The 25,986-nt window shown below is 43.2% G+C and overlaps 1 protein-coding gene across 2 annotated transcripts in view; it reads left to right on the top strand.

The window, feature by feature from the left end:
- nlgn4xa (neuroligin 4 X-linked a) overlaps positions 1–25,986 on the top strand; it is a gene marked incomplete at its 3' end in the record, with an annotated part of 239,292 nt that overhangs the window by 31,046 nt on the left and 182,260 nt on the right. The window contains exon 2 of one of the 2 annotated variants that reach the window (XM_084335478.1): positions 10,058–10,117. The exons of the other annotated variant lie outside the window; for it this stretch is intronic. Coding sequence (XP_084191604.1) covers positions 10,058–10,117 — 60 coding nt within the window. The remainder of the gene's footprint in view (positions 1–10,057; positions 10,118–25,986) is intronic. 2 annotated transcript variants of the gene reach the window in all.

Genomic DNA, 25,986 nt, shown 5'->3' with positions numbered 1-25,986 from the left:
GTTCCCGCTGCTGTTCCTGTACCATTACGCATACGCCTGGGTGAGTTTTGATTGTGATGTCACTCTCCCAGCGTATTGCCTCCTTTAGTTCTCACTTAGTTATTAGTTTGGACATTTCATCTCCCACTCTGTTTTGTTCTCTCGTGGATATTATTTTGGACATTTCATCTCCCACTGTGTGTTTGTTCACACGAAGATAGTATTTACTTTGTTACTTTGTTATTTGGACTGTTCTGCTTCTGCTCTGTTTTTTCCCTTTGAATATTAACCCTCTCCTCTGTTCTGCAGAGCGGCCCAGATGTTTTCCCACCAGTCCCCAGTTCCTCCCTGTCCCCAGCCCGCCTCCGCGGTTCCTGTCCCAAGTTCTCCCCCTCTAGTTCCACCTAGTTCCTGTCCCAAGTTCTCCCCTTCTAGTTCCACCTAGTTCCTGTCCCAAGTTCTCCCCTTCTAGTTCCACCTAGTTCCTGTCCCAAGTTCTCCCCTTCTAGTTCCACCTAGTTCCTGTCCCAAGTTCTCCCCTTCTAGTTCCACCTAGTTCCTGTCCCAAGTTCTCCCCTTCTAGTTCCACCTAGTTCCTGTCCCAAGTTCTCCCCTTCTAGTTCCACCTAGTTCCTGTCCCAAGTTCTCCCCTTCTAGTTCCACCTAGCTCTTCTAGTCCCTAGTCCTCTTTCCCTAGTTCTCCTAGTCTCTAGTTCCTCTGTTCCCAAGGCGTTCCCTTAACCTTCCCTTAGGCGTTCCCTTAACCTTCCCTTAGGCGTTCCCTTACCTTCCCTTAGTGTTCCCTTTTCCTGCCCGCCTCTTAAAGGCACTTTACCTTCCCCTCTTGTGTTATTCCAGTGTTTTGTGTTTTCTCCCTTAAAGGGACAGTGCCCTTTTTCCCTGTTCTAAATAAATATCTGTTTCTTGGCAAACCATCATACCTGTCTTGTGTTGTGCGATTGGGGTCGGTTACAAACCATAACAGTACGACCCCACCAAATCGACGACCCCAGCCAGCACAGACGGTGTATGTTGAGTTTGCCTTTTTTTTTCTTGTTCCCTCTTGTTCCCCTCTAGCTTCCTTGTTAGCCCAGTTTTGCTTCCCTGTTAGTCCTGTTTAGCTCCCTTGTTAGCCTGTTACTCCCCTGTTTAGCTTGTTAGTCTCCCCGGTTAGCTCCCCTGTTTGCTTCCCGTTTTGCCCTGTTTGACCCCCCTGTGGCTAGCCAGGCCCAAGCAGCTAACCCGGTCCCTCTGCTTGGCCTCCACTTTTTTGTGTAGTTTATCCCACTGCTAGGACTGCCCTTTCAGCTAGCAAGGTCAGTTTTTCTCACACAGCTAGGACTGTCCTTCCAGCTAGCTTGTGCTCTCATGCTGGTCCAGCCCTGTCTGCCAGCCTAGCTCCGGCAGCTAGCGCAGCCTCTATGTTGATGTAGCAGTACAGCTAGCATAGGCCCTGTAGCTATCAGTGCCCTGGCAGCTACCCTTTCCCTCTGCTAGCCTGGCTCCGGCAGCTTGCGCAGCCTCTATGTTGATGTAGCAGTACAGCTAGCATAGGCCCTGTAGCTATCAGTGCCCTGGCAGCTAACATTCCCTCTGCTAGCCCTTTCCCGGTGCTTCCATGGTTACCCCTTAGCTACCCTGCTTGCCCCTCAGTTCCTCTAGACCAGTTCCTCTAGACCAGTTCTCTAGACCAGTTCCCTAAACCAGTTCTCTAGACCAGTTCTCTTGCCCAGTTCGCTAGACTAGTTCTCTAGACCCAGTTCCTCTAGACCAGTTGCCCCTCTGCTACCCTAGTTACCCCTCGGCGACCCTGTTTCTTTTGCTAGCCCCACTCTTGTGGTGGCTTCCCCTGCTGGCTTGGCCAGTACCTCTTGTTTTGCCCCCTGCCACTCTGTCTGTATTTGTTTTGGGTCGCCGGGTGGCTCCCGTTGAGGGGGGGGTACTGTGAGGTTTTGCCCGCTGCTCACTACCTTTTCTCTGTCTTCTTTAAGCCTACTGTTAGGAATTCCCTACTCACTCTCTCTAGCCCCCACCCTCTCGTTCCTTACCCTTAGTGGCCACACCTGTTTGATATTCTATTATCTCTCGCACCTGTGGTGGCAGGCTAATTAGTCCCCCTGTGGGCTTTAAATACCAGGGCGCTTCCCCTCGTTTTGGCGTGGGGTCGTGTTGTATTCATGCTGAGTCATATTCTCTAACATCTAGACTCTTTCGGGAGATCCTCTGGTCTACCAATGCTGTAAGATGGATCTCTCCAGCCTTGAGATGTTTGCTCCAGCCTTCGTCTGCTGTCGCCGTAGCCTGTGGAGGAGACTGTTCTGCGCTCCCTGTAACTTCCACGGGAGGCACCCCAGCGCTCCACTGCAGACCCCAGCGCAGCTGTTCGTCCTGACGCACATCTAGACCAACGCGCATCTCCCGGACCTTCGAGCTTGGCACGCTCCTCCGTCCCAGCGCACAGACGCGCATCTTCCAGACCTTCGAGCTTGGCACGCTCCTCCGTCCCAGCGCACAGACGCGCATCTTCCAGACCTTCGAGCTTGGCACGCTCCTCCGTACCAGCGCACTGACGCGCATCTTCCAGACCTTCGAGCTTGGCACGCTCCTCCGTACCAGCGCACAGACGCGCATCTTCCAGACCTTCGAGCTTGGCATGCTCTCCAGACCTCAGCGCGCCGACGCGCATCTTCCAGACCTTCGTGCTTGGCACACTCCTCCTCGCAGACGCACCCCGAGGCGTCTCTCTGTTCCGACGCGCACACCAAGGTGTGGCGCGCACTCTGTTCCTCGGCTCCGACAGCGGCTACCGGTGGACGACATCCTCGCCACCGCCACTGTTCCAGCTCTCTGTTCCGACGCGCACACCAAGGTGTGGCGCGCACTCTGTTCCTCGGCTCCGACAGCCGCTACCCGGTGGACGACGCCCTCGCCACCGCCACTGTTCCGACGCGCACACCAAGGTGTGGCGCGCACTCTGTTCCTCGGCTCCGACAGCGGCTACCCGGTGGACGACACCCTCGTCACCGCCACTGTTCCAGCACTCTGTTCCTCGGCTCCGACAGTCGGCTACCCGGTGGACGACTCCCTCGTCACCGCCACTGTTCCAGCACTCTGTTCCTCGGCTCGGACAGCCAGCCACCCGGTGGCGATGCCCTCGCCCCGCTGCTGTCCCTTACCTTTACGCATACGCCTGGGTGAGTTTTGATTGTGATGTCACTCACTCAGCGTAGTGCCCTTGCCCCCGTTCCCGCTGCTGTCCCTGTACCTTTACGCATACGCCTGGGTGAGTTTTGATTGTGATGTCACTCACTCAGCGTAGTGCCCTTGCCCCCGTTCCCGCTGCTGTCCCTGTACCTTTACGCATACGCCTGGGTGAGTTTTGATTGTGATGTCACTCACTCAGCGTAGTGCCCTTGCCCCCGTTCCCGCTGCTGTTCCTGTACCATTACGCATACGCCTGGGTGAGTTTTGATTGTGATGTCACTCTCCCAGCGTATTGCCTCCTTTAGTTCTCACTTAGTTATTAGTTTGGACATTTCATCTCCCACTCTGTTTTGTTCTCTCGTGGATATTATTTTGGACATTTCATCTCCCACTGTGTGTTTGTTCACACGAAGATAGTATTTACTTTGTTACTTTGTTATTTGGACTGTTCTGCTTCTGCTCTGTTTTTTCCCTTTGAATATTAACCCTCTCCTCTGTTCTGCAGAGCGGCCCAGATGTTTTCCCACCAGTCCCCAGTTCCTCCCTGTCCCCAGCCCGCCTCCGCGGTTCCTGTCCCAAGTTCTCCCCCTCTAGTTCCACCTAGTTCCTGTCCCAAGTTCTCCCCTTCTAGTTCCACCTAGTTCCTGTCCCAAGTTCTCCCCTTCTAGTTCCACCTAGTTCCTGTCCCAAGTTCTCCCCTTCTAGTTCCACCTAGTTCCTGTCCCAAGTTCTCCCCTTCTAGTTCCACCTAGTTCCTGTCCCAAGTTCTCCCCTTCTAGTTCCACCTAGTTCCTGTCCCAAGTTCTCCCCTTCTAGTTCCACCTAGTTCCTGTCCCAAGTTCTCCCCTTCTAGTTCCACCTAGCTCTTCTAGTCCCTAGTCCTCTTTCCCTAGTTCTCCTAGTCTCTAGTTCCTCTGTTCCCAAGGCGTTCCCTTAACCTTCCCTTAGGCGTTCCCTTAACCTTCCCTTAGGCGTTCCCTTACCTTCCCTTAGTGTTCCCTTTTCCTGCCCGCCTCTTAAAGGCACTTTACCTTCCCCTCTTGTGTTATTCCAGTGTTTTGTGTTTTCTCCCTTAAAGGGACAGTGCCCTTTTTCCCTGTTCTAAATAAATATCTGTTTCTTGGCAAACCATCATACCTGTCTTGTGTTGTGCGATTGGGGTCGGTTACAAACCATAACACTTTCGTCTTGTTTACATCAGGGTCCCCCATTTTCAATTCATAATGAATTGTAAGTAACGGGTGCAACTAACACCGTCCAATCCATTCTTTGTGGATCTAGCCCTAAGGCTTTTCAGGTCAAATAAATGCACCTCATTTAGCAAGACATTTAGTCAGATGTGGCGACTTTCAAGGGTTCATGTGGTGTTTAAAGGGGCACTTTAAACTATATATTTTGCACATAATCTCACACACATGCAACAACTTTAAACTGTTTTGCACACATTTAGAATGACTAGGAACCCACACGTCAGAAAGACTGGTCTGATATTTTAGGTTATTCTAGCAGAGCGCATCTTTCCTTTTGAAGGTGTACAGATACTGTAGAGTTCATTATAATGTATCGCTAGCATGATAGAATTGTCTGTCACCAGTTTGTCTGTTCTGCTCCTCCTACAGTGCACAGGCTGACTTGGTCCTCATTAGTCTGTGTGCACACTGAGTCACGAGTCACTGAGATACATGTTTACCATGCCATAGCTTGGCTACAGTATCCAATAAATATGTGTCTACACCCACCACCCAACTCAAAATAATGTACTTGAGTGTATTTTCAGAAAGTATACTTTTTACGTATTCAGAGAGTTTGCTAAATTGAAACTGCTAAAGTTGTACTTAAGGGCCCTGTTTCTTGTACCTGGATAACTGAGTTAGCCGGATAACTTTAGCTGGATAACTGGGTTAGCCGGACTTTCCGGTTTCATGTACCTGGATTTTCCAAATCACCATGACAACATATCCAAAAGTTTGAGCCTGGTCGAAAGCAGAGTTCAAGTTCAAGTTAGCCTGAACTATCGCCACGCCCCCGCAAAGAAGTGACAGCCCGTTTCCTGAAACTATTCCCACAGTCTACGATCTGCATTATACCATTCTGAATTACGTTTTTGTGCTCCATTCTTCCAGAGGGGGCTTTTGAAATGTAAAATAGACCCAAAATGCTGATATTAAATTCACTTTGTCCTAAATAATGCACGTTATATATACCGTGGCGACGGTGGCGCTCGCTCGTGCGATGTACACATGATGTGGTTATTTTAATTGTAACTGGGATTAAGATGTCTGATGAGATGCGCTGTTTGACGGATTTGAGAAATTGAATGAGCCGTTGACGTCACATTAATGAATGAGGATAAAGAGATAAACTTCATTCAAAACAAAGGATATTCTAAACACGGGTCTCTCGTTCATTAATGTATAAACAATGAATTTATCCCATCAGGCCCAGTGGCCCAGCGGTAGTGTTTAAGCCTGCCAATCCAGTGACCGGGGTTCAAATCCCGGCGTTTCCAATATGATTTTTTTGAATATAATATTAATGATTATACGCCAAAGTAGCCTGGTTTTAAGTTAAAATATTATAAATCTACATGCATTGAGGATGTCATTCTTTATATAGCTCTCAACGTGCACCAAATTGAATTATTCCTATATTGCAAAAAGAAGGAAAAGACTAGGGTCTTGAACCCCGGTCGTCCGTGTGAAAGTCAAAAGAAGAACCCGTTACACCACAGAGAAGATAAGTAAAAGATTGACTATACATCAATCAATGGGTAAGAGAGCCGTATCGTAATTCTGTATAACAGTTAACTAATAATTTTCGCTAGCAAGATCTCATTTGATTATTCAATCCAGCAGGCAAGTTTAAAGAAATATAATCTGATTGATTGAGGTAATGAGGGACTTAGAATTAGCCTATAGATAACGCATTTAACTTGTCGGCGAGGCGATTGAGCCGTATTGCAATCTGTCAATAAAGTCTTAAATCAATTAATCAATCAATGCCGTTGAGAATCAGGATCTCTGCCATCGATACGTGCTGGCTTTTCACCTAAAACGGCCGCGCGCATTTAGCCTGACTCGCAAGTCTGGCTTGAGTTAACGAGACTGAATCCACCTTTGTGAAACAGGAAAATCCCGGCTTCGAACATCGGGTTAACTGAAGCTGGATAATGGACATCTTGATCGACTTAGTTGAACCACGTACATGAAACAGGGCCAAGATGTGCTTAAATATGCTGACATTTTTATACACTTTGTATAGGTTTACTAAAGTACAACTTAAGTTTGGTAAACACTACTTAGACTAAATACTCATACTAAATGTGTGCTTTGAATTATTACATGAAAGGACATAAGAAGTACTAAAGATACATTGCAAGTAGGCCTATACTGTTTAAAAAAGAAAAGTATATTTACACACACATTTACTTAACACATTGACCGCCAGCAGCAGGGGGCGCTGATCCCCCTTCATCGCCAGGTCTTTATTCAATGGATATAGTTTTATACTGCGACATTTGCGAGTGCTTAAAATATATCTTATATTATATCTATGGGTCTAATAACGCCGTTGACTGTCAGTGAGTTGCTTCTAGTCAACATGCCCAAAACAGATAGTTTTTTCATCTGTACATTTTCGTTTTATACCGTTTTGAATAGAGTATGGTTTGGGTGCTTTTGAGTAATTCCAGGAAAAAGACGAGAAAAAGGCATTTTACTGTAATCCAGTCATCACGTTGTAATTTTTCGGCTGATTATATAATCATCCTGAAATCAACGCTAGATTATCATTATTATAATCCACGCTGATCGCCCAACGGCCCGAGGAGACTGGGGTGAGTTTTAGCGTTTATTATTACCGTGTTCGATACTAACTGCTATGATGAACATATGACCCACATTAGATGAATGGTATAACGTTGCCCACGGAATTATAAATGCCCCCTCGCCCATCCGGTCAACATCAGATGACGTGTAGTAAATTCTAGAAGTACGTCCAATTGAAATTTTTGATCTCGCACAGATTCCTACCAAACTGTATTTCATCATCAATATAATGCATTTGGGGCTATAAATCACGTTCTGGAGAAAGCTGCAGAAAGAGATGAAAACATACTTATACTTTAGATCATATTTTAGTATGAATATGTGAATGAAAAAGTTTAACGTTGCTACACCATGAACAATACATATAGGACCTTGAATGGGCCCTAATAATGGCAATCTAGCAATAGAATTTAAAAAGTTATAGCCCTGCAAAGAAGGGGAACTTCTCCATGTTAAATAGAGCTGGCAACGGATGGTATATCATGAATTTAACCTTAGGCAATCAAAGTGTTAACGTTACCTTGGCTAAAGTTGGGACTATTCATAATCCAGCTGCAGACCTGCAAGCAAAGTACAGCAAGTTGGCAAAGGAGTATTCCAAGGTAAATTGTTTGTATTTCCATCTAGCTCGCGTTAGCTAGTGGCTAACCTAGCTCACGCTAATGTGGCTAACTGATCTACCTCTCGCACACAATTAATGACATGTTGCGGACAGCCATACCGGTGACAATGTTTAGCTTTTAGTGCCAAATGATAAGAGTCTGAGGCGGAGTCTCAAAAGAGAATGTTAAATATTTATTGTGCATTAAAAATCACAACAGAGCCTCTCCTACTAGTTGACCTAAACGGAGCCTTCTGGAAGCAAGTGCAACAACGTATAATGTCCATGTGGAACCAATGTGCCAACAATTTTTCCGTGGGTGAAGCATAGTTGAGCATAGTTGTCATTTAATGATACTAATACTACTCTATACAATCACCTGTTGTTGAATAAATACCATTACTTTCTAGTTATTACTAAAAAACAGTATATATATAAAACAGTAGCTGTAAAAAATAAAATAAAAAAAGTTTTATAATTTATATAATATAATTTCTTTTTTTAGTACATTAACTAAAAATAGACAAAAATGTCATCTGTTTTCGTCGACAAAATCTAGACTAAAACAAAAAAGACAAAATTGAGACAAAAACTTACTAAGACTAAAATGCTCAGACATTTAGTTGATAAATAAATTAAGATGACTAAATATGATGAAAACGAAAAAGGAGCACTTGACACATGACTAAGACTAAAACTAAAATGAAAATAGCTGCCAAAATGAACACTGCTCTGATGTAAGGCAAAAAAAATAATACAATTATCTGATCGCCATTCCAGTTATCCACAGCGATCATGTCCCCGACATTACGAAGTGTTACACACGGACGGGCGGGCGGGGTTAATATTCACATTGGTCGTTGTAAGCCCCTGGCTCGCCGGAGTATTTAAACCCCGCCCGCCCAGCTCAGATCGGCTCCTAAAACACACCAGCCCATTTCAAATGGGATGCAATAGCTCCGCATGGCAGTAGAGGGCGGTGTTGACTGTCTGCCAGCTCAGACAGGGTCTGAAGGGTATACCAGAGGCTGCAGCTATGAATTATGAATAGATATAGCGAATAAACAAAATAACGATCCCAAAAACAAGTTAACTTGTTTCTGGCGCTGAACGCATGGCGGGCAATAACGAGTTTACTCGTTTTTGGCGCAGATCCAGTTAATATACAAAAACAATTATTCCAGTATTTAAAAAATTAAAGTATTTAAATACATTTTGACTTGGGCACCACCCTGAAGTTTTTCATGCATTTTGTTTAGGGCTGTCAATCGATAAAAATATTCAATCATGATTAATTGCATGATTTTCCATAGTTAACTGTGATTAATAGCATATTAATCGCACATTTTGTATCTGTTCAAAATGTACCTTAAAGCGATATTTTTCAAATGTTTATACTCTTATCAACATTGGAGTGGACAGATATGTCTGATTCATGCAAATGTATGTTTATTAAATAAAATAAATAGCCAAAATGACAAATATTTTCCAGAAAAACAAAGGTACTACATTTAGAATAAAATAAATATGCTGCAATTAATGATAACATAGCAAAGCCCAATAGGTAACAACAGATGGCCATATTGACCTGCTAAATGTAACATTACTCAGTAATATGAGTACTCACACAATGTAGTGTCCAACTTTACTCTTATAAAAGTTCACTAAAGCCAACTGATGGACCTCAATGCATTGCAACAACAGACACATTGTATAACAGGTACATTGGTAAGTTACATTTTCCATCATTCCCTGGATCCATCGCACTTCTAAAGCAAATCACACAATTTAATTGTGTCCAACCTCACATAAAACATCATGTGTCACAAAAGCATCCCCTTCTACTATGTGGAATCAAAACAGTTTCACAAATCCAGCTGAATGGAGTCCATTGTTCATCCACAGACTAATATACTTTTGTACAGTAACACTGAAGTTCTTTCTCTCCCCCTCACACAGTACCATGTGTCATTGTCTGGGCGTATTGTTCAGAAGAAGTGAGCTGCCCTGTCATACATTTGACAATGTAAACAAGTTTGAGGGACAGGCAGGTTACAGAGAGAGGGACAGACACAGGCTACAGAGAGAGGAACAGACACAGAATATGTCAGTAATTAAAGTGTACTGAGAAATGTTTGTCTGAAGAAGTCTGTCACCGAAATTAAATTGATTTCTCTTATGAAAACTGGTATGACTGAATGTTTGTAAATGTTTTACAATATATATATATAATATAATATATATTGTAAATGCATTAAGCGTTAAATTAATGCATTAATATGCATTTGCGCTAACTTTTGGTTATTTATTTATTTATTTATTGGTTATTCTTTATTACAATTATAGTTTTTTTTTTTTACTCTGGGTCAAAGCTGCTGTTTTTTTTATTTTTTTATTTTTAAACCTGTCTCCCCTTATATCCCCTCATCTTGTCTCCTGACACTAGGGGCCAACTCAAACGCTCAACGCGCTGATTTCAACACTAATGATGGTGGCGAAGAAGAAGGTATTTTGATGTCTTTTTCCCCCTCTTCTCCATTTTTTTGACCAAAACAAAAAACAACACAGCCTGACACTGTGCATGATGACCAAGAACCTATTGATTCTTTCTTTTATTGACTTGTTTGAAACTGCCTCCCTCTTTCTCTTTTTTGCTCGCTCCTTCGACGTGCATATCAGTGACACGCACACCTCTCAACCGGTCCATTTTCTATTTTTATTCCCGCTCTTGTTGTTGTTGTTGTTGTACGGCAACCTCCTCCCTCTTCGGACATCCAGATCATTCTGGAGTATGAATCTGGAGACATGTCCCTGGTGAAAAGGGCACTTTAAAAGGGAACGAGGGCGTACGCTCCAACGATCACCACCTAACCACAAACCCACTCCCCCTCCCCCTTTCTCACCCGTTTATATTTTTTGCAGCGTGACAAAATAATTGGGTTGAAACTTTTGCATGCTGTGTAGCCTCCTCAGACAAAACTAATATTAAAACAGAGCTGTGTTTCCCTCCTACACGTTTTCCTTTTTTTTTATTACTTCATTGCTCGGTGAAGCATGAGCCACTAACCCATGTTGTTTTGACAGTGGAGAAATCTGTTCATTTGTAACTGTCAAAATCTCTGTCACAATTTTCTTTTGTATATATATATATTATTAACAGCTCGTTCTTGTGCATGATATTAACCAAATTGTGGGTTTTTTTAGGTTTTTTCCCTCCACTATCTGCAAGGGCAGAATGGAAGTCAAGTGGCAGAATGAGCCTTGACATTTTTAAAGCCCTTGTATTTTTTGGGGCGGTTGTCAGTTCAAAGGATGTGGATAAATGTGATATTTGACATATATGGTTACATTTCCTTCATATCACCAAGAGTTTCATGCAGACATATTTCTCTCTGAACTAGCGAGGCCAATATAGTATCGTGAAAGTGCCCTTGCTCCAGAATTCAGCAGAGGCTGATTGAGAAATGGCCGTTGTTGTTTCTTGGTTTTGTTTTTCAAACAAGGCACAGGTGAAAGTCCAATAACAGCGTGCATGGAGGTAGCAATGGGGATTTTACAACAAACACAATCTTTACAGCCATTGTATTCTGCTCCACTCACTCAAGTATGTATGAGTATGAGCTACACATACGATACACATCTTAGACAATAAGCATTTTATATTTCTCTCTACTGAACATAATTGAAAATATAGGTCAGCTCTACTCCAATGTTTACATATAGTATAGGGGTGTGCAAAGACGTCATTATCTGTATCGGTATATCTGAATAATAATAATAATAATAATACATTTAATTTGTAGTACACTTTACATTTGGAACCAAATCTCAAAGTGCTACAGGATAAAACATAGGCTTTAAAAACATAGGCAAAAATAAATAAATAAAATAAATCTGTATCGTCGCATCTGTTCAACCAACAACATTAGCTGTATCTGTATTTGGATAGATCGGAAGGGGTCAGGGTTTATACCATATGTTTTTGTACAATATAGATAATATCTCAAGCACTCAAAATTGCCAATATCTCCATTTTGACCTATTTCTGATTCACGCAGCGTTTACGGTGATTCTCAAGAATCTCCCCTTGCGCTGTATGGCGGCTCTCGCTGTATCGGGTCCCATATTTGGAACGGTGTGTGTCTGGAGAACAAAATTATTGTGATTGCATGTTCTTTGTGCTGTATTTGTCATACCAGGACAACGTATGACAACTCACGACAACAACCTTTGAACAGATCAATTATATCTATAAATCATATTTCTGGAATTAGCATCAGTGAAGGCAAGTTGTCAGTTCAGTAATGTATAGAGAGGAGAGGTGAGGAGCGCACTGTTCGTCTCGGGTTCTGGAATAGGTTTCCAAAGGATCCAAATAATCAATAATCTATTTGACATGCATAACTCATGATGATGATTTAAGACAAGCTTTCTCTAGGCTTTTGAAAATGTAGGGGAGACCTTGCTCGGCATGGAGCAGTCGAGATACGAGAGAAAACTCAAGAAAATGCCAGCCTTTTTCTTTCTCTTTACAATATAAGTTCCCTTGCTTGGGGATCGAACCCTAACCTTAACCCTAACTTTATGTATCATAGTTAGATAATGGTGAGAGCACAAATTAATGGAAGCTGATCAGGACCACTATAGTTTAGCTTAAAACTCCTGTTAGCTTAAAAACTCCTAGGCTATCTGGTCCGGATCCATTTCCATTAATTTCTTGCTAAACTAGGCTAGCTTGCAGCCGAATAGCTTTCTACTGAATGCACAGAGAGGAAATCGGTATCTATCTTCTTGACTCTGGAGAAGACAGTTAGCACATTTCCTATAATGTTGGCGTGTTCCTTTAAATGTAGAATTTATAATGCTGTCAAACAGTGACCTCAAGGCAAAATATTCCTGCTTGGTATTGTACTTTTGTTTTTACATATTTCAAACTTTGTTTGCTGTTGTAAACAAAGTGCAATACCAAGCGGGGCTCTTTTGCAGAGAGGTCGCTTGTTTGACAGCATTACAGACTTAAAGGTTCAACATTCAACATCTAGATGTATGTAATCTGACATTCAGCATGTCAGATTACATACTGTAGGGTACGATAATTACTGTTAATTATATTCAGATCATTAGACAAATTAGTTTATATACTAGTTGTCAGAAACATATTTTAGGTTCAACTTTAGGTTGAAAAAGAGAAAACTCATAAATGAGCAAACATTTTTGAAAATGAAATATGGACCTCTCAACTAGCAGCACGTTTATCCAATCAAGTGCATTCCACCTGGGGAAATGGGAAGTAGGAAGGGGATACATGCATAACATGTAAATAACAACATTAATTTCAGACCAGCCAACATTTTTTAAATGATAAATTGATCAATCAATAACATTTTGGGGGGAAATGCAATACTTTTATTCCGTTAATTTCTAAAAGCTCTGTGGATGTATTATTAAAACATATTTTTTTTTATCTTTCTTTTTTATCTAGATAGCACCTTTAAAACTTTGATACACATGGATTTTGGATTGCCTTCTCAAATGTGGAAAGGTGCCTTCTTGTTGGAAAGGTGTTCTGATCCAAAATTGAGATTACCAGCTTAGCTCACCTCTTGCACACTTTGAGATTTGGAAAGGGCAACACTTTGAATCACATTTTCTTTTTAATCTTAACTTATATCTTTTCAGGAAAAAAAAAACAATTGACCATGAATTTATTCTATAATGGTATCCCTCTTATTTTCTTCTGAAGCTTGTGACTCTTTGCTTTCCCCAAAAATATTAGGCTGTTTATTGTAATCTTTGCACTAATATTAGGAGCTCTACCGTATCTAAAGTGGTGTATTTTGAAGGATTTACTCAGCAGTTTGGTTTGCTCTTTTAAGGTCAGGATATTTATAGCACATTAATAACATGCTTGCACCTTGTGTATACTGTTTATCTTTCTCATATTTTTATATTCAGAGTTAATTATATTGTTTACACTGTTTTCTTTCTCATATATTTATATTCATATTTGATTTTATTGCCTATATTTCTTCTATTACCCTGCCCTGCCCATACCTGTACCTCCCTTCCTCCATGCTGCTACTGTATGATGCCTGCATTTCCCCAAGGGGATCAATAAAAGAATATCTTATCTAATAACATCTGAATGAGAGCTTCATAACAGCTACAGTACATGTTATTTCAGTTCAAATGACAAATGAAAGATGGCGTTTATTTAACACTTTCTTTGCCAGGCTTATGTACATCCTTATACCATCCTCTGCCAGCTCTATTTGTCTATGGAGAAGTTCCCCTTCTTTGCAGGGCTATAACTTTTTAAATTGTATTGCTAAATTGACATTACTATGGCCCATTCAACGTCAATTATCTATCGTTCAGGATGTAGGAACGTTATACTTTTTCATTCACATATTCATACTAAAATACGGTCTAAAGTATAAATATGTTTTTATCGTTTTCTGCAGCATTCTGCAGAACGTGATTTATAGCTCTAAATGCATTATATCAAGTCAAGTCAAGTCAAGTCAAGAGTTTTAATTGTCACGGCATACAGGTATACAATGAAATGCGGCTGGTCTTGCCCGCGACGATGTGCAATACAGTGGTACAACATATAATAGAATCCAATAAAATACAGTGGTACAACATATTAATAGAATCCAATAAAACAGTGCAATAAACAGGTACATGATGTGCCATCTCGGTATCTGTACATTAGTATTTACAGAGCATATAGGACATGCTAGGTAGCTTTAGTAGTGCAATACACTGTTCCTGATGTTATACTACTTTAAGTGGCCTTTCCTCTGGCCATAAGTGTGCGTGTGTGCGGCATGAGTGTTAAAGTGGCTGCTAGTGTGTGAGCATGCTCAGCGTGCGTGTCGTGTATGTGCTTGTGTGTGGATAGTTCAGTTTCTGTGTCTCTCAATGTTCATTGTTCAAGGCTCTGATGGCCTGGGGGAAGAAGCTTAGCCTAAGCCTCTCCGTCCTAGTAGCTGGAGTTCGCAGGCGTCTGCCTGACCTCAGCAGCTGGAACAGGCTGTTATTGGGGTGGTGGGGGTCTTTCATTATCCTGCAGGCTCTGGATTTGCACCTCTTGTTGTATAGAGCCTGCAGGGGAGGTAGCGCAATACCCGTGGTACGCTCGGCTGAGCGCACCACTCTCTGTAGGGCCTTCTTGTCCTGTGCCGTGCTGTTCCCATACCAGGCAGTGATGTTTCCGGTCAAGATGCTCTCTACAGCTCCTGAGTAGAAGGACTGGAGTATCTTCCCCGATACTCTGAACTTCCTTAACTGTCTCAGGTGGTAGAGGCGCTGCTTCGCTTTCTTTACTACTGTGTCTATGTGTGTTGACCATGTCAGGTCCTCTGAGATGTGGACCCCCAGGTACTTGAAGCTGCTCACCCTGTCCACGGTAGCCCCGTTAATCGTCAGTGGTGTGTGTGTCTCCTGCTGTCCTCTCCTATAATCCACGATCAGCTCCTTGGTTTTACCAATGTTCAGGAGCAGGCTGTTGTCCTGGCACCAACGTTCCAGTACCTCAACCTCCTCTCGGTAGGCCTTCTCGTCGTTGTCCGAGATCAGCCCCACCACCACTGTGTCGTCGGCGAACTTCACAATGGAGTTGGAGCTGAACTTGGCCGCACAGTCGTGTGTGTAGAGTGAGTACAGCAGGGGGCTTAGAACACAGCCCTGGGGGGACCCGATGCTCAGGGTGATGGTGTTGGAGGTCTGACCCCCCACCCTGACCGCCTGGGGTCTTTCACTCAGAAAGTCCAGTACCCAGGCGCTCAGGGCGGAGCTCAGGCCTAGCTCGATCAGCTTGTCCACCAGTCTGGTGGGGACTATGGTGTTGAACGCTGAGCTGTAGTCAATGAACAACAGTCTCACATAGCCCCCCTTCTGACGGTCAAGGTGGGAGAGAGTGCTGTGCAGTACCTGGGAGACCGCGTCATCAGTGGACCTGTTTGTCCTGTATGCAAATTGCATAGGGTCCATATCACTGGGGAGAGAGGCACAAATGTGGTCCTTGACCAGCCTCTCGAAACATTTCATGACCACAGAGGTGAGTGCCACCGGTCTGTAATCATTTGGACATGTTGGGGAGGGTTTCTTCGGTACAGGGATGATGGTAGACATCTTGAAGCAGGCAGGGACTACTGACTCCGCCAGGGATTGATTAAATATGGCGGTGAACACCGGGGCAAGCTGGTTTGCACAGGACTTAAGTATGCGTCCTGTTATACCATCTGGGCCTGCAGCCTTCCTGGTGTTCACCTGCATAAATGCTCTTCTCACACTGTGTTCCGACAACGAGAGAGCGCCCCCGCCCCCCCGCGGTTGCCCCCCCCCCCCCTCCACAACAGCCGGTGCGCCAGTGACGTCACTAGCCAGAGGGCTAGCGGCGACACTGTCTACACCGAACCGAGCGTAGAAGGAGTTGAGTTTGTCCGCTAGAGAGGCGTCGTCGCTCCCCATTGAGGGGGCGCTGACTTTGTAGTCAGTTATTGTCTTCAGTCCCCTCCACAAGCCTCTTGTGTCGTTTTGTGCCATTTGTGTCTCCAGTTTCTCAGCATATGTCCTCTTAGCAAGTTTAACAGCCTTGCGCAGAGTGTAGACTGAAGCCTTGTACTCTTCCATATTTCCTGACTCTCTGCCCAGGTTATAAGCCGTGGTGCGTGAGTTTAGGGCTGTTCTTATAGTGCTGTCCACCCAAGGTTTCTGGTTTGGGAAAACCCGCGCCTTCTTTGTGAGGACAATGCCGTCTACCACTGTTGCTATGTAACAAACAACGGTATCAGCGTACTCGCTGACGTCACTGGCGCTTCCTTTAAACATGTCCCAGTCTGTATCCGCGAACGCGTCACGGAGCTCGGTCTCTGATTCGTCAGACCACTTTTTTGTCTCACGTGACACGACGACGTCACGCGATCTTTGTTTGTATGCTGGGATTAAAAAAATGGAGTCGTGATCGCTCGCGCTTGCAGAGCCCATCAGTGGCGGAGCCGCTACAGCCTTGTAGGCAGCTCTGAACGGGGTGTAGCAGTGGTCGAGTGTGTTCCCCCCTCTTGTGGAGCAGGCAATGTGCTGAAAAAAGGTCGGCATCACTTTTTTCAGGTTTGCCTGATTGAAGTCACCAGTCACTATCGTCGCGGCTTCCGGGTGCTTGATCTGCTGTTTGTTGATGTGGTGGTGTAATTCCACCAGCGCTTTGCCAGTATTTGCCTGTGGGTGAATATACACGACGGATATAATGACCGCGGTAAACTCACGGGGTAGGTGGTACGGTCGGCACAGGATTTGGAGATGTTCCATATCTGGGGAGCATGAACTTGAGAGGACATGTACTTCCTTGGGATTAACCCAGAGATTGTTCGTGAGGATGCAGACCCCACCTCCGATGCTCTTCCCAGAGGCTGCCGTGCGATCTGCTCTCTCTTTGATATTGATGATCAAATACAGTTTGATAGCGATCGGCGCGAGATAAAACATTTCAAATGGACGTGCTTCTAGAAGTTACTACTTATCATCTGATGTTAACCGGATGGGGGGGGGGGGGGGGTCGTTTATAATTCCGTGGCCAGAGGCGAGAACATATTAGACCATGTATACTCGCAATTTAAGAATGGGTACAAGTCACAGGCTCTTAGCCCATTCGGTAAGTCCGATCACGCCGCCATTTTTCTTTTGCCAAAGTATAAACAAAGTCTCAAGCGAACGCCGGTGGTCTCGCGAGAGGTTAAGCGTTGGACCGTGACGTCAGAGGAGACACTCCAAGCTGCACTTGAATGCACAGACTGGAGGGTATTCCGTGATAACACAGCCAATATTAACGAATACACTGAAACGGTGCTTGACTTTGTCTGTACTCTGGTAGAAGAAACAATCCCCTCTACCACAATTAGAATCTACCCAAATCAAAAGACCTGGGTGGGTAGATAAATCCGTCCGTGAGGCTCTGAAAGTGCGCACATCAGCCTACAACTCCGGCCTGGTGACAGGCAACATGGAAGAACACAAGACGGCAAGATACAACGTCAGGAGAGCAGTAATAGAGGCAAAACGGCGTTACAGGGATAAAGTTGAACTTCAGTTTGAACAGGCTGACTCTAGAGGCATGTGGCAGGGCCTCAGAACAATGACAGATTACAAAGGCACCTCCCTCAAGCTGAACAGTGACATATCCTTAGCAAATGATCTCAACTCCTTCTATGCGAGGTTTGAGGCTGTGAATAACAACACCAGCCTACAAACCACGGCAATGGGGGGGGGGGGGGGGGGGGTCTGCTGATGGAGACTCAGTGTTCAGGGTAACAGAGCATGAGGTGAGACGGATCTTTAAAAAAGTGAATATCAGGGAGGCAGCAGGACCGGACGGCATCCCCGGCCGCGTCCTAAAAGTCTGTGCCGACCAACTGGCCCCGGTATTCACTGACATCTTCAACCTGTCCTTGGAACAGGCTGTCATCCCCACCTGTCTGAAGAAGTCCACCATCATCCCTGTACCCAAAAAATCTACGCCCGCTTGCCTCAACGACTACCGCCCTGTAGCCCTCACCTCCATAGCCATGAAGTGCTTTGAGAAGCTAGTGAAGGGCTACATCTGTTCCTCCCTCCCCATCAACCTGGACCCCCTGCAATTTGCATATCGCCCCAACAGGTCCACGGAGGACGCCATAGCCCATGTGCTGCACACAGCAGCATCACACCTGGACAAGAGGCAGGGGAACTATGTGAGAATGCTGTTCATCGACTACAGCTCAGCATTCAAGACCATAGTCCCCTCCAAACTCATAGCCAAGCTCAGGGACCTGGGCTTGAACTATGACCTCTGCCAGTGGGTCTTGGACTTCCTGACGGGCAGACCCCAGGTGGTAAGAGCAGGCAACTGCACCTCCTCATCCATCACGCTCAACATAGGGGCCCCCCAGGGCTGTGTTCTGAGCCCCCTCCTCTACTCCCTGTACACACATGACTGCGTGGCACAGCGGAACAACAACACAATCATCAAATTTGCTGATGACACAGTAGTGGTGGGCCTGATCTCTGCCAACGACGAGAGGGCCTACCTGGAAGAGGTAGAAAATCTGTCACAGTGGTGTCAGGAGAACTGCCTCTCCCTGAACGTCAGCAAAACAAAAGAGATGATTGTGGACTTCAGGAGGTCGGGGGTCAAGGACTACAGCCCCCTCAGCATCGACGGGGCACCGGTTGAGAGAGTGAACAGTTTCAAGTACCTCGGAGCCCACATATCCGAGGACTTGACATGGACCACACACATTGACAGTGTTGTGAAGAAGGCACGACAACGCCTCTACTTCCTCAGGCACCTAAGGAAGTTCCAAGTCAGTCAGAAGATCCTTAGGAACTTCTACTCATGTACAATAGAGAGCATCCTGACTGGCAACATCACCTCCTGGTTTGGGAATAGCACTGCACAAGACCGTAGCAGACTACAAAGAGTGACACGTTCAGCTGAACGCACAATTGGAGGGGGGCTTCCCACCCTCCAGAACATTTACAACAAGCGGTGCAGGGGGAAGGCTAAGAGAATTATTAAGGACTCGAGCCACCCGAACAACTGCCTCTTTGAACTGCTGCGGTCAGGCAAGCGATACCGGAGTCTTAAGGCGAGCACAGAAAGACTCAGAAGAAGCTTCTATCCCCAGGCCATCAGGCTGCTAAACGAACAATAAACACTATGCAACAACCATCAAATGCACACAGCACACACACCCACACGCACACACTCACTTAAACAAACAACACACTGCAGCACCCACTCTCCACACTTTAGATCACACAAACACACTTTATATTTATTGATAAAGGATTTGCACTACAACTCGTACACCTACTGTAAATTGTACCTAAATTGCACCTCATCCCATTTCTGCCTTGCACTATATAGTATTGTATATTAGTACACTGCATAGTATTGTATATTATATGGTAACTCAGTTACGTCTATTCTGCATCGAACATTGTACATATGTCTATACTGAACACTGTGACCTCATTTTTTTTACTTCTAATTTACATACTATACTATGTTATTTTATTTCATACTTATCTTGTCTTGCACAGTCTCTGGAGCGTAACAGTAAGAAGCATTTTGTATAAAAGTATTCTGTACATCTGTATGACAACTATTAAAGAAACTTGAACTTGAAACTTGAAACGTTAGATAATTCATCTAGTGTGGGTGATATGATCATTAGAGCAGTTTGTATCGAACACGGTAAAAAAAAAACGCTGAAAGTCTCCTCGGGCCGTTGGGCGATGAGCGTGGAGCAAAAATATTCCTATTATGGGATGTTGAAATATGCGATCCATCTCCAGGTTGTATAATAGTATATACGACCAAATCATGTTGTTTATCGAGTTATTGGTAACGGATCGCTATCCATTGTGTCTAGCTCAAGTCCCGGGACCTATAGCGAGTGATCGGACCGAATTTGGATGAGCACCAGTTTCCGTTTCCGGTTTCCGGTTTGGGCGATCCGCCGATCGGCCACCAGATGGCGCTCTTGAACCGTTGGAGAGTTGAGAGGGGATCAACAGTAGATCTCAAGTCTCCGTGGGAGAAATATGATTGCGATCACAGATTTTTGAAATATTGATCTCAATGACGTGTTACGGCGTCATTGGCAGAATTAGCATGGCGGGGAATGACGAGTTAAGGCGTCCTTGGCGATTAAAGTGTTAAACATTTCCACTCAAGGAATTGACACTAGGGCTGGGCAATGATACAAATATTGATTGATTATTTATTTGGATCTCTTTTAGCCCATTGGCTAATCTTCAAAGAGTCTATTTAAAAACATTTACAAAACATTTAAATGTACAATAATTCATATAAAATACATATCATTTTGAGTGACACACAGGCCAAAATATCACATCACAATATGTGTCTTAGTTTTGACAGTACAGTATAACGATATTTCGTTTTCCAGTACAAATTACAATGTAATATGACATCTTGTTATGTCATTGTCTTGTAATACAATTGTCATGGTGCTATTTGATTCAAAAACCTTCATATTGATAGACCTCCCAGCCTTATTCTCACTACACATTAGAAACACATTGAGTATTGGGCCAGTGAGCTAGAGTTAGCTTTTTTATTTTGTATTTATTTATTTGCTGTAACACTTTACTTGAATAGAGGCCTTGCACAGAATGTTTGTGTACGTCACAGTCACACAGCCTGAAACACAATTCTACACAGATCTGCCTCTACACCTGTACGTCACACACCCTGAAACACACTCCTACACAGAGCTGCCTCTATATGTATGTCACACAGCCTGAAACACACTCCTACACAGAGCTGTCTTTACACCTGTACGTCACACAGCCTGAAACACACTCCTACACAGAGCTGCCTCTATACACATGTATGTCACACAGCCTGAAACACACTCCTACACAGAGCTGTCTTTACACCTGTACGTCACACAGCCTGAAACACACTCCTACACAGAGCTGCCTCTACACCTGTACGACGTCACACAGCCTTAAACACACTCCTACACAGAGCTGCCTCTACACCTGTATGTCACAGTGTGAAACACAATCCTACACAGAGCTGCCTCTACACCTGTACGTCACACAGCCTGAAACACACTCCTACACAGAGCTGCCTCTACACCTGTACGTCATACAGCCTGAAACACACTCCTACACAGAGTTGCCTCTAAGGTTTAAACTTTACAGCACTGACAAAGTTGAACAAAGTGCTGTACAAGTCCCACAACATAAAAAAAAAATAATAATAATAAATTGATTTTTTTTTTAACTTTGATGTCAAGTAGGGGGCCGCAAAATATCATCCCTTCCTGGTCATTGCGCTGCCCTACTGCCCTACATCGGTCTGGGGAGGGTGTATAGACTATCACATGCCTCCTCCGATTAGGGATGCACCAATCCAACTTTTTCAGTCCCGATACCGATACCGAGTACCGATCCGATACCCATACCATTATTTGAAATTAATCTCTACAAATACGGCGATTTTCTCGATGGCTCTCTCTTGTGCACACAGCTCTGCTTAAACTGGTTCCCTCGTACCTAAGCGTGCTTCTGTGCACTAAGCAATACAAGTATGCCCTTCGTTCTCAAGCTGCTCTAAAACTGGATGTTCCCTATATGAGAACTGAATTAGGAAAAAGGGCTTTTAAATATGCTGCTCCTTCATCCTGGAACAAGATACAGGAGGACCTAAAATTACCAGGACTAGTCACCCTCGGAGAATTTAAAGCCATTTTAAAATCCTACGAATCCAGTTCCCTCGGACAGTGCAACTGTGTTTGATAACTTGCCTGTTTGTTAACTTGCCTGAAATTGGAGCTTGCTGTGAATGTTTTATCTGTATTTTATTGTGATGTTCTTTTTATGTTGAAACTTTCTGCTGCCTTGCTTGGCCAGATCGCTCTTGAAAAGGAGATTTTAATCTCAATGATGCTTATCTGGTTAAATAAAGGATTTGATTGATTGAAATAAAAATAAAAAGTATCTAACCCTAACTAACCTTACTGTCATGCACTTGTCCTAATATAGGACTCAACACTTTGATGAACATTGTTACTCAGCTGATAGAGTTGTGCCCTTCCTGATGACTTGTCGTACAGAACTTGTAAGTCGCTTTGGATAAAAGAGTCAGCTAAATGATTAATTAATAAACTGTATGTATGCCTCACTGTGTGGAAGAGACTGGGATACTTTTTTTGAGCAAGGCAACATCAGGCTTGACTTAAAACATGACTTTCCTAACTTAGTGAAACTAAATGTAACAAATTAACACATAGATATAAATGTACTGAATTGTTATTTCTTATTTTATTTCTTATTATATTATATAAAAAAAAGTTATAATACAAATAAAATAATTAGATATATTTTTTTTGACCGATACCCGATCCAGCTATTTTTGTGATATCGGGGCCGATATCCGATATCAATATCGGATCGGTGCATCCCTACCTCCATTCTTTTCACCTGACAGCGAAGAGCTGTTTCACTGCTGAACAGGCGCCCCGACCGACCGGTAGGAGTCGCTATTGCAACAAACAGGACCTCACTGGCTCCCCTGGCACGGAGTGTTGGTGTTTTATGCAAGATAAGACACATTCTTTTTTTTTATCCACTTTTTCTCCCATTTTCTATATTTTTCTCCCATCCCAATTTCGTATCATCCAATTCAACCCTCCCCTGTCACGAACGCTGTTTCTTGCCTCCCACAAGCCAGCTGCAATGTGGACTAAGTCATACATAGCACAAGTCCCCTCCGGTACTTGAGGTAACAGCAGTCGCATCTTTTCACCTGCGCAGCTCGATCTCTCAGTGGTGAGGAGTAACGCGTGGGAGGCTCACGCTGCCCCCGACACTTCCTGATTCCACTGCGCAGGCGCACCAACCGACCTGTAGGAGTCGCTGTCCACAACGCCCGATCCCCACCCATCAGTTTCCCACCCCCTAATACGGCCAATGTGTATTAGTACGGACGACCAGCTAAACTGAAAGCAAATGTGGAGCGCTGGGCTCGAACAGGCGAGCCCAGCGTCTCCAGATTTCGTGGCGAGCGCCTTGCCCACTACGCCACGTAGCCGCCAGATAAGACACATTCTAAACCAAAAAACACTGTATACACTGTACTGTACACTCTTCCTACCATATATGAGCTACTGTGCGGAGGTGTGGGGTAATACCTACAAAAGCACTCTATACAGCCAATATGCACCATGCAAAAAAAGCAATAAGAATAATCAACAATGTAGGATATTATGAACACACCAATAATTTATTTATAAAGCTAGAAGCATTGAAATTTACGGACCTAGTGGATTACAAAACTGCCCTCATTGTATACAAAGCCAGATACAAGCTAATCCCAGGCAACATTCAAAAATGGTTCAGAGACAGGGAAGGTGAATATAATTTAAGAGGGAGAGGGAATCTCAAACAACCAATGGTACACACCACGCTGAAAAGCATGTGCATATCGGTGTGTGGAGTGAAGTTGTGGAATAATTTACCCGAATACATCAAAATGAGTAAACATGTGGCACAATTTAAAAAGCAGCTAAAAAAATACACATTAGAAAAATACAGAAATGAGTAGTGAGGATAAACAAAGTTATGGTATATTGTGTATGTAGTGATATACTATATTCACTGCTGTCAAGTGAATCATGTTTTTTATTGTAAACTTTTAAAATAATATTCTATATTGTAATATACTAAATTATGTAAATTCTAGTAAAATTAATGGAAGAACAAATACAAATGTAAGGGGGTAGGGATCAATAAGCTAAGCTTCCCTCTACTCCTTTTTTTGGACATGTCTGCTAACCAAACACATTGTTATTTTGTTTATAAATCCTGTTTTTTTCTTTGTTCTTTTTTAAATGTTTTTTTCCTTTAAGGATTTTTTTTAATTTGTTGTTAAGATTGTTTGGTCTGACGGATCAAGACACTGAGTTGTTTGAAGAAATAAGAAGAATAACATGTCCAAGAAATAAACGTTTCATTCATTCATTCATTCATTCATTCATTCATTCATTCATTCATTCATTCATTCATTCATTCATTCATTCATTCATTCATTCATTCATCCACCCGCGAACATTAACAATTGTGTTCTTAGGGCTAGCCGGAGGTACCGCTGACAGCTGGATTCGAACTCAGAGTCTCTGTGGTGGTAGGCGAGTACTAAGACCTCTACACCAGTGTTTCTCAACTGGTGGGTTGCGACCCAAAAGTGGGTCGCGGGGCCATTTTGAGTGGGTCGCGGAGTGTGTAATTATTATATTTTTTTAATTAAAAAAATTAAATAAAAAATGCACTACTTATCTTTGTGTAAGTGGCTTTTCAGCTCTGGTCCAGAGTTGCTTTGTCTACCATGACTTTGAGACGTTGAGACTCTTAGAATAGAATAGAATAGAAATACTTTTATTATCCCGTGGGAAATTTGACACTGCAAATCGCTCAACATTTAAACATTTAGACAGAACAGGTCACGAATTAGTGAGTGGGAGGGGTTTGTCAGGAGCAAACAACATCCCCAGTTATCCCATTAGTTCCCTGGGATGTTAAGCTAAGAGGTATGCTAAGAAGGATATATTATTTATTATTATTATTTTATTTCATTGTGTTTTTAGCCCTAGTTGTACTTTTGTTGCAACCCCAGTTATCCCATTAGTTCCCCCAAACTTACTGTAGGTCTGTTATGTTAAGCTAAGAAGTCTGCTAAGAAGCATAATTATTTATTATTATTTTATTTCATTGGGTTTTTAGCCTTAGTTGCACTTTTGTTGCAACCCCAGTTATCCCATTAGTTCCCCCAAACGTAGGTCTGTTATGTTAAGCTAAGAAATCTGCTAAGAAGTATATATTATTTATTAATATTTTATTTCATTGGGGTTTTAGCCGTAGTTGCACTTTTGTTGCACTTTTTTGTGTTTATTTCATGTTTGTAACAGTGCATGAAAGATTGTGTATTACTGCAATTATATATTTTTTTTAATAAATCATAGTGGTTAAAGAATTTTGGTCGCGACTTAATGACTAAGGAAAATGTTGGGTCCCGAGGCTAGACCAGTTGAGAACCACTGCTCTACGCTACCCAGCCGCTCCAAAACTGAAACACACTCTTACACAGAGCTGCCTCTCTATTAGGGTTGGGTACCGATCACATTTGGACTGCTACCTGAGAATCGATACTCCTACTTTTTTTCTGTACTTTATTGACAATTCAGTTGTAAAACTAAACTATGTCTAAACTTAGCAATTTCACACCACACAAACTAAAATCGCTCCCTACCTCCCTCTCCCAAACTGTTCCTACAACCAACAGCTTCGACATGACATGAACATGGCTCTTTTAACAATCTGTTTGGTGTCATCATTATAGTACAGTAATAGCAACTCCAAAGTTTAATTTTTTTTTATTTAACCTTTATTTACCCAGGCAAGCAAATAATATAATTGTGTCATAACCGATACCAATTATAAACAAGAAATACTCTCTCATGCAAGATTCAATAATATTATAGTGGCTTATAATGTCTTAAGACCAAAGGAAATATAAATATAAATGGATACATAGATACATATAAATATAAATACATAAGTGATAGAATAGAATTAGGGATGTCTGATATTATCGGCCTACCGATATTGGCATTAAAATGTGATATCAGAAAATATCGGTATAATTATTTTTACATTTCTATAACCTTTATTTACCCAGACAAGCAAGTAAGAACAAATTCTGATTTTATTTATTGTCAAAAGCATGCATAATGTTGTGTTAATTCCACAACAAGAGATATGTAATGTTAATTACCTGAAATTATTCCGTTTTGGGGG

This window comes from Notolepis coatsorum (genome assembly GCF_963971535.1).
Source record: "Notolepis coatsorum genome assembly, chromosome: 1".
Taxonomy (NCBI): domain Eukaryota; kingdom Metazoa; phylum Chordata; class Actinopteri; order Aulopiformes; family Paralepididae; genus Notolepis; species Notolepis coatsorum.
The sequence above is the reverse complement of the archived record's forward strand: the minus strand, read 5'-3'. Positions and strand labels throughout refer to the sequence as shown.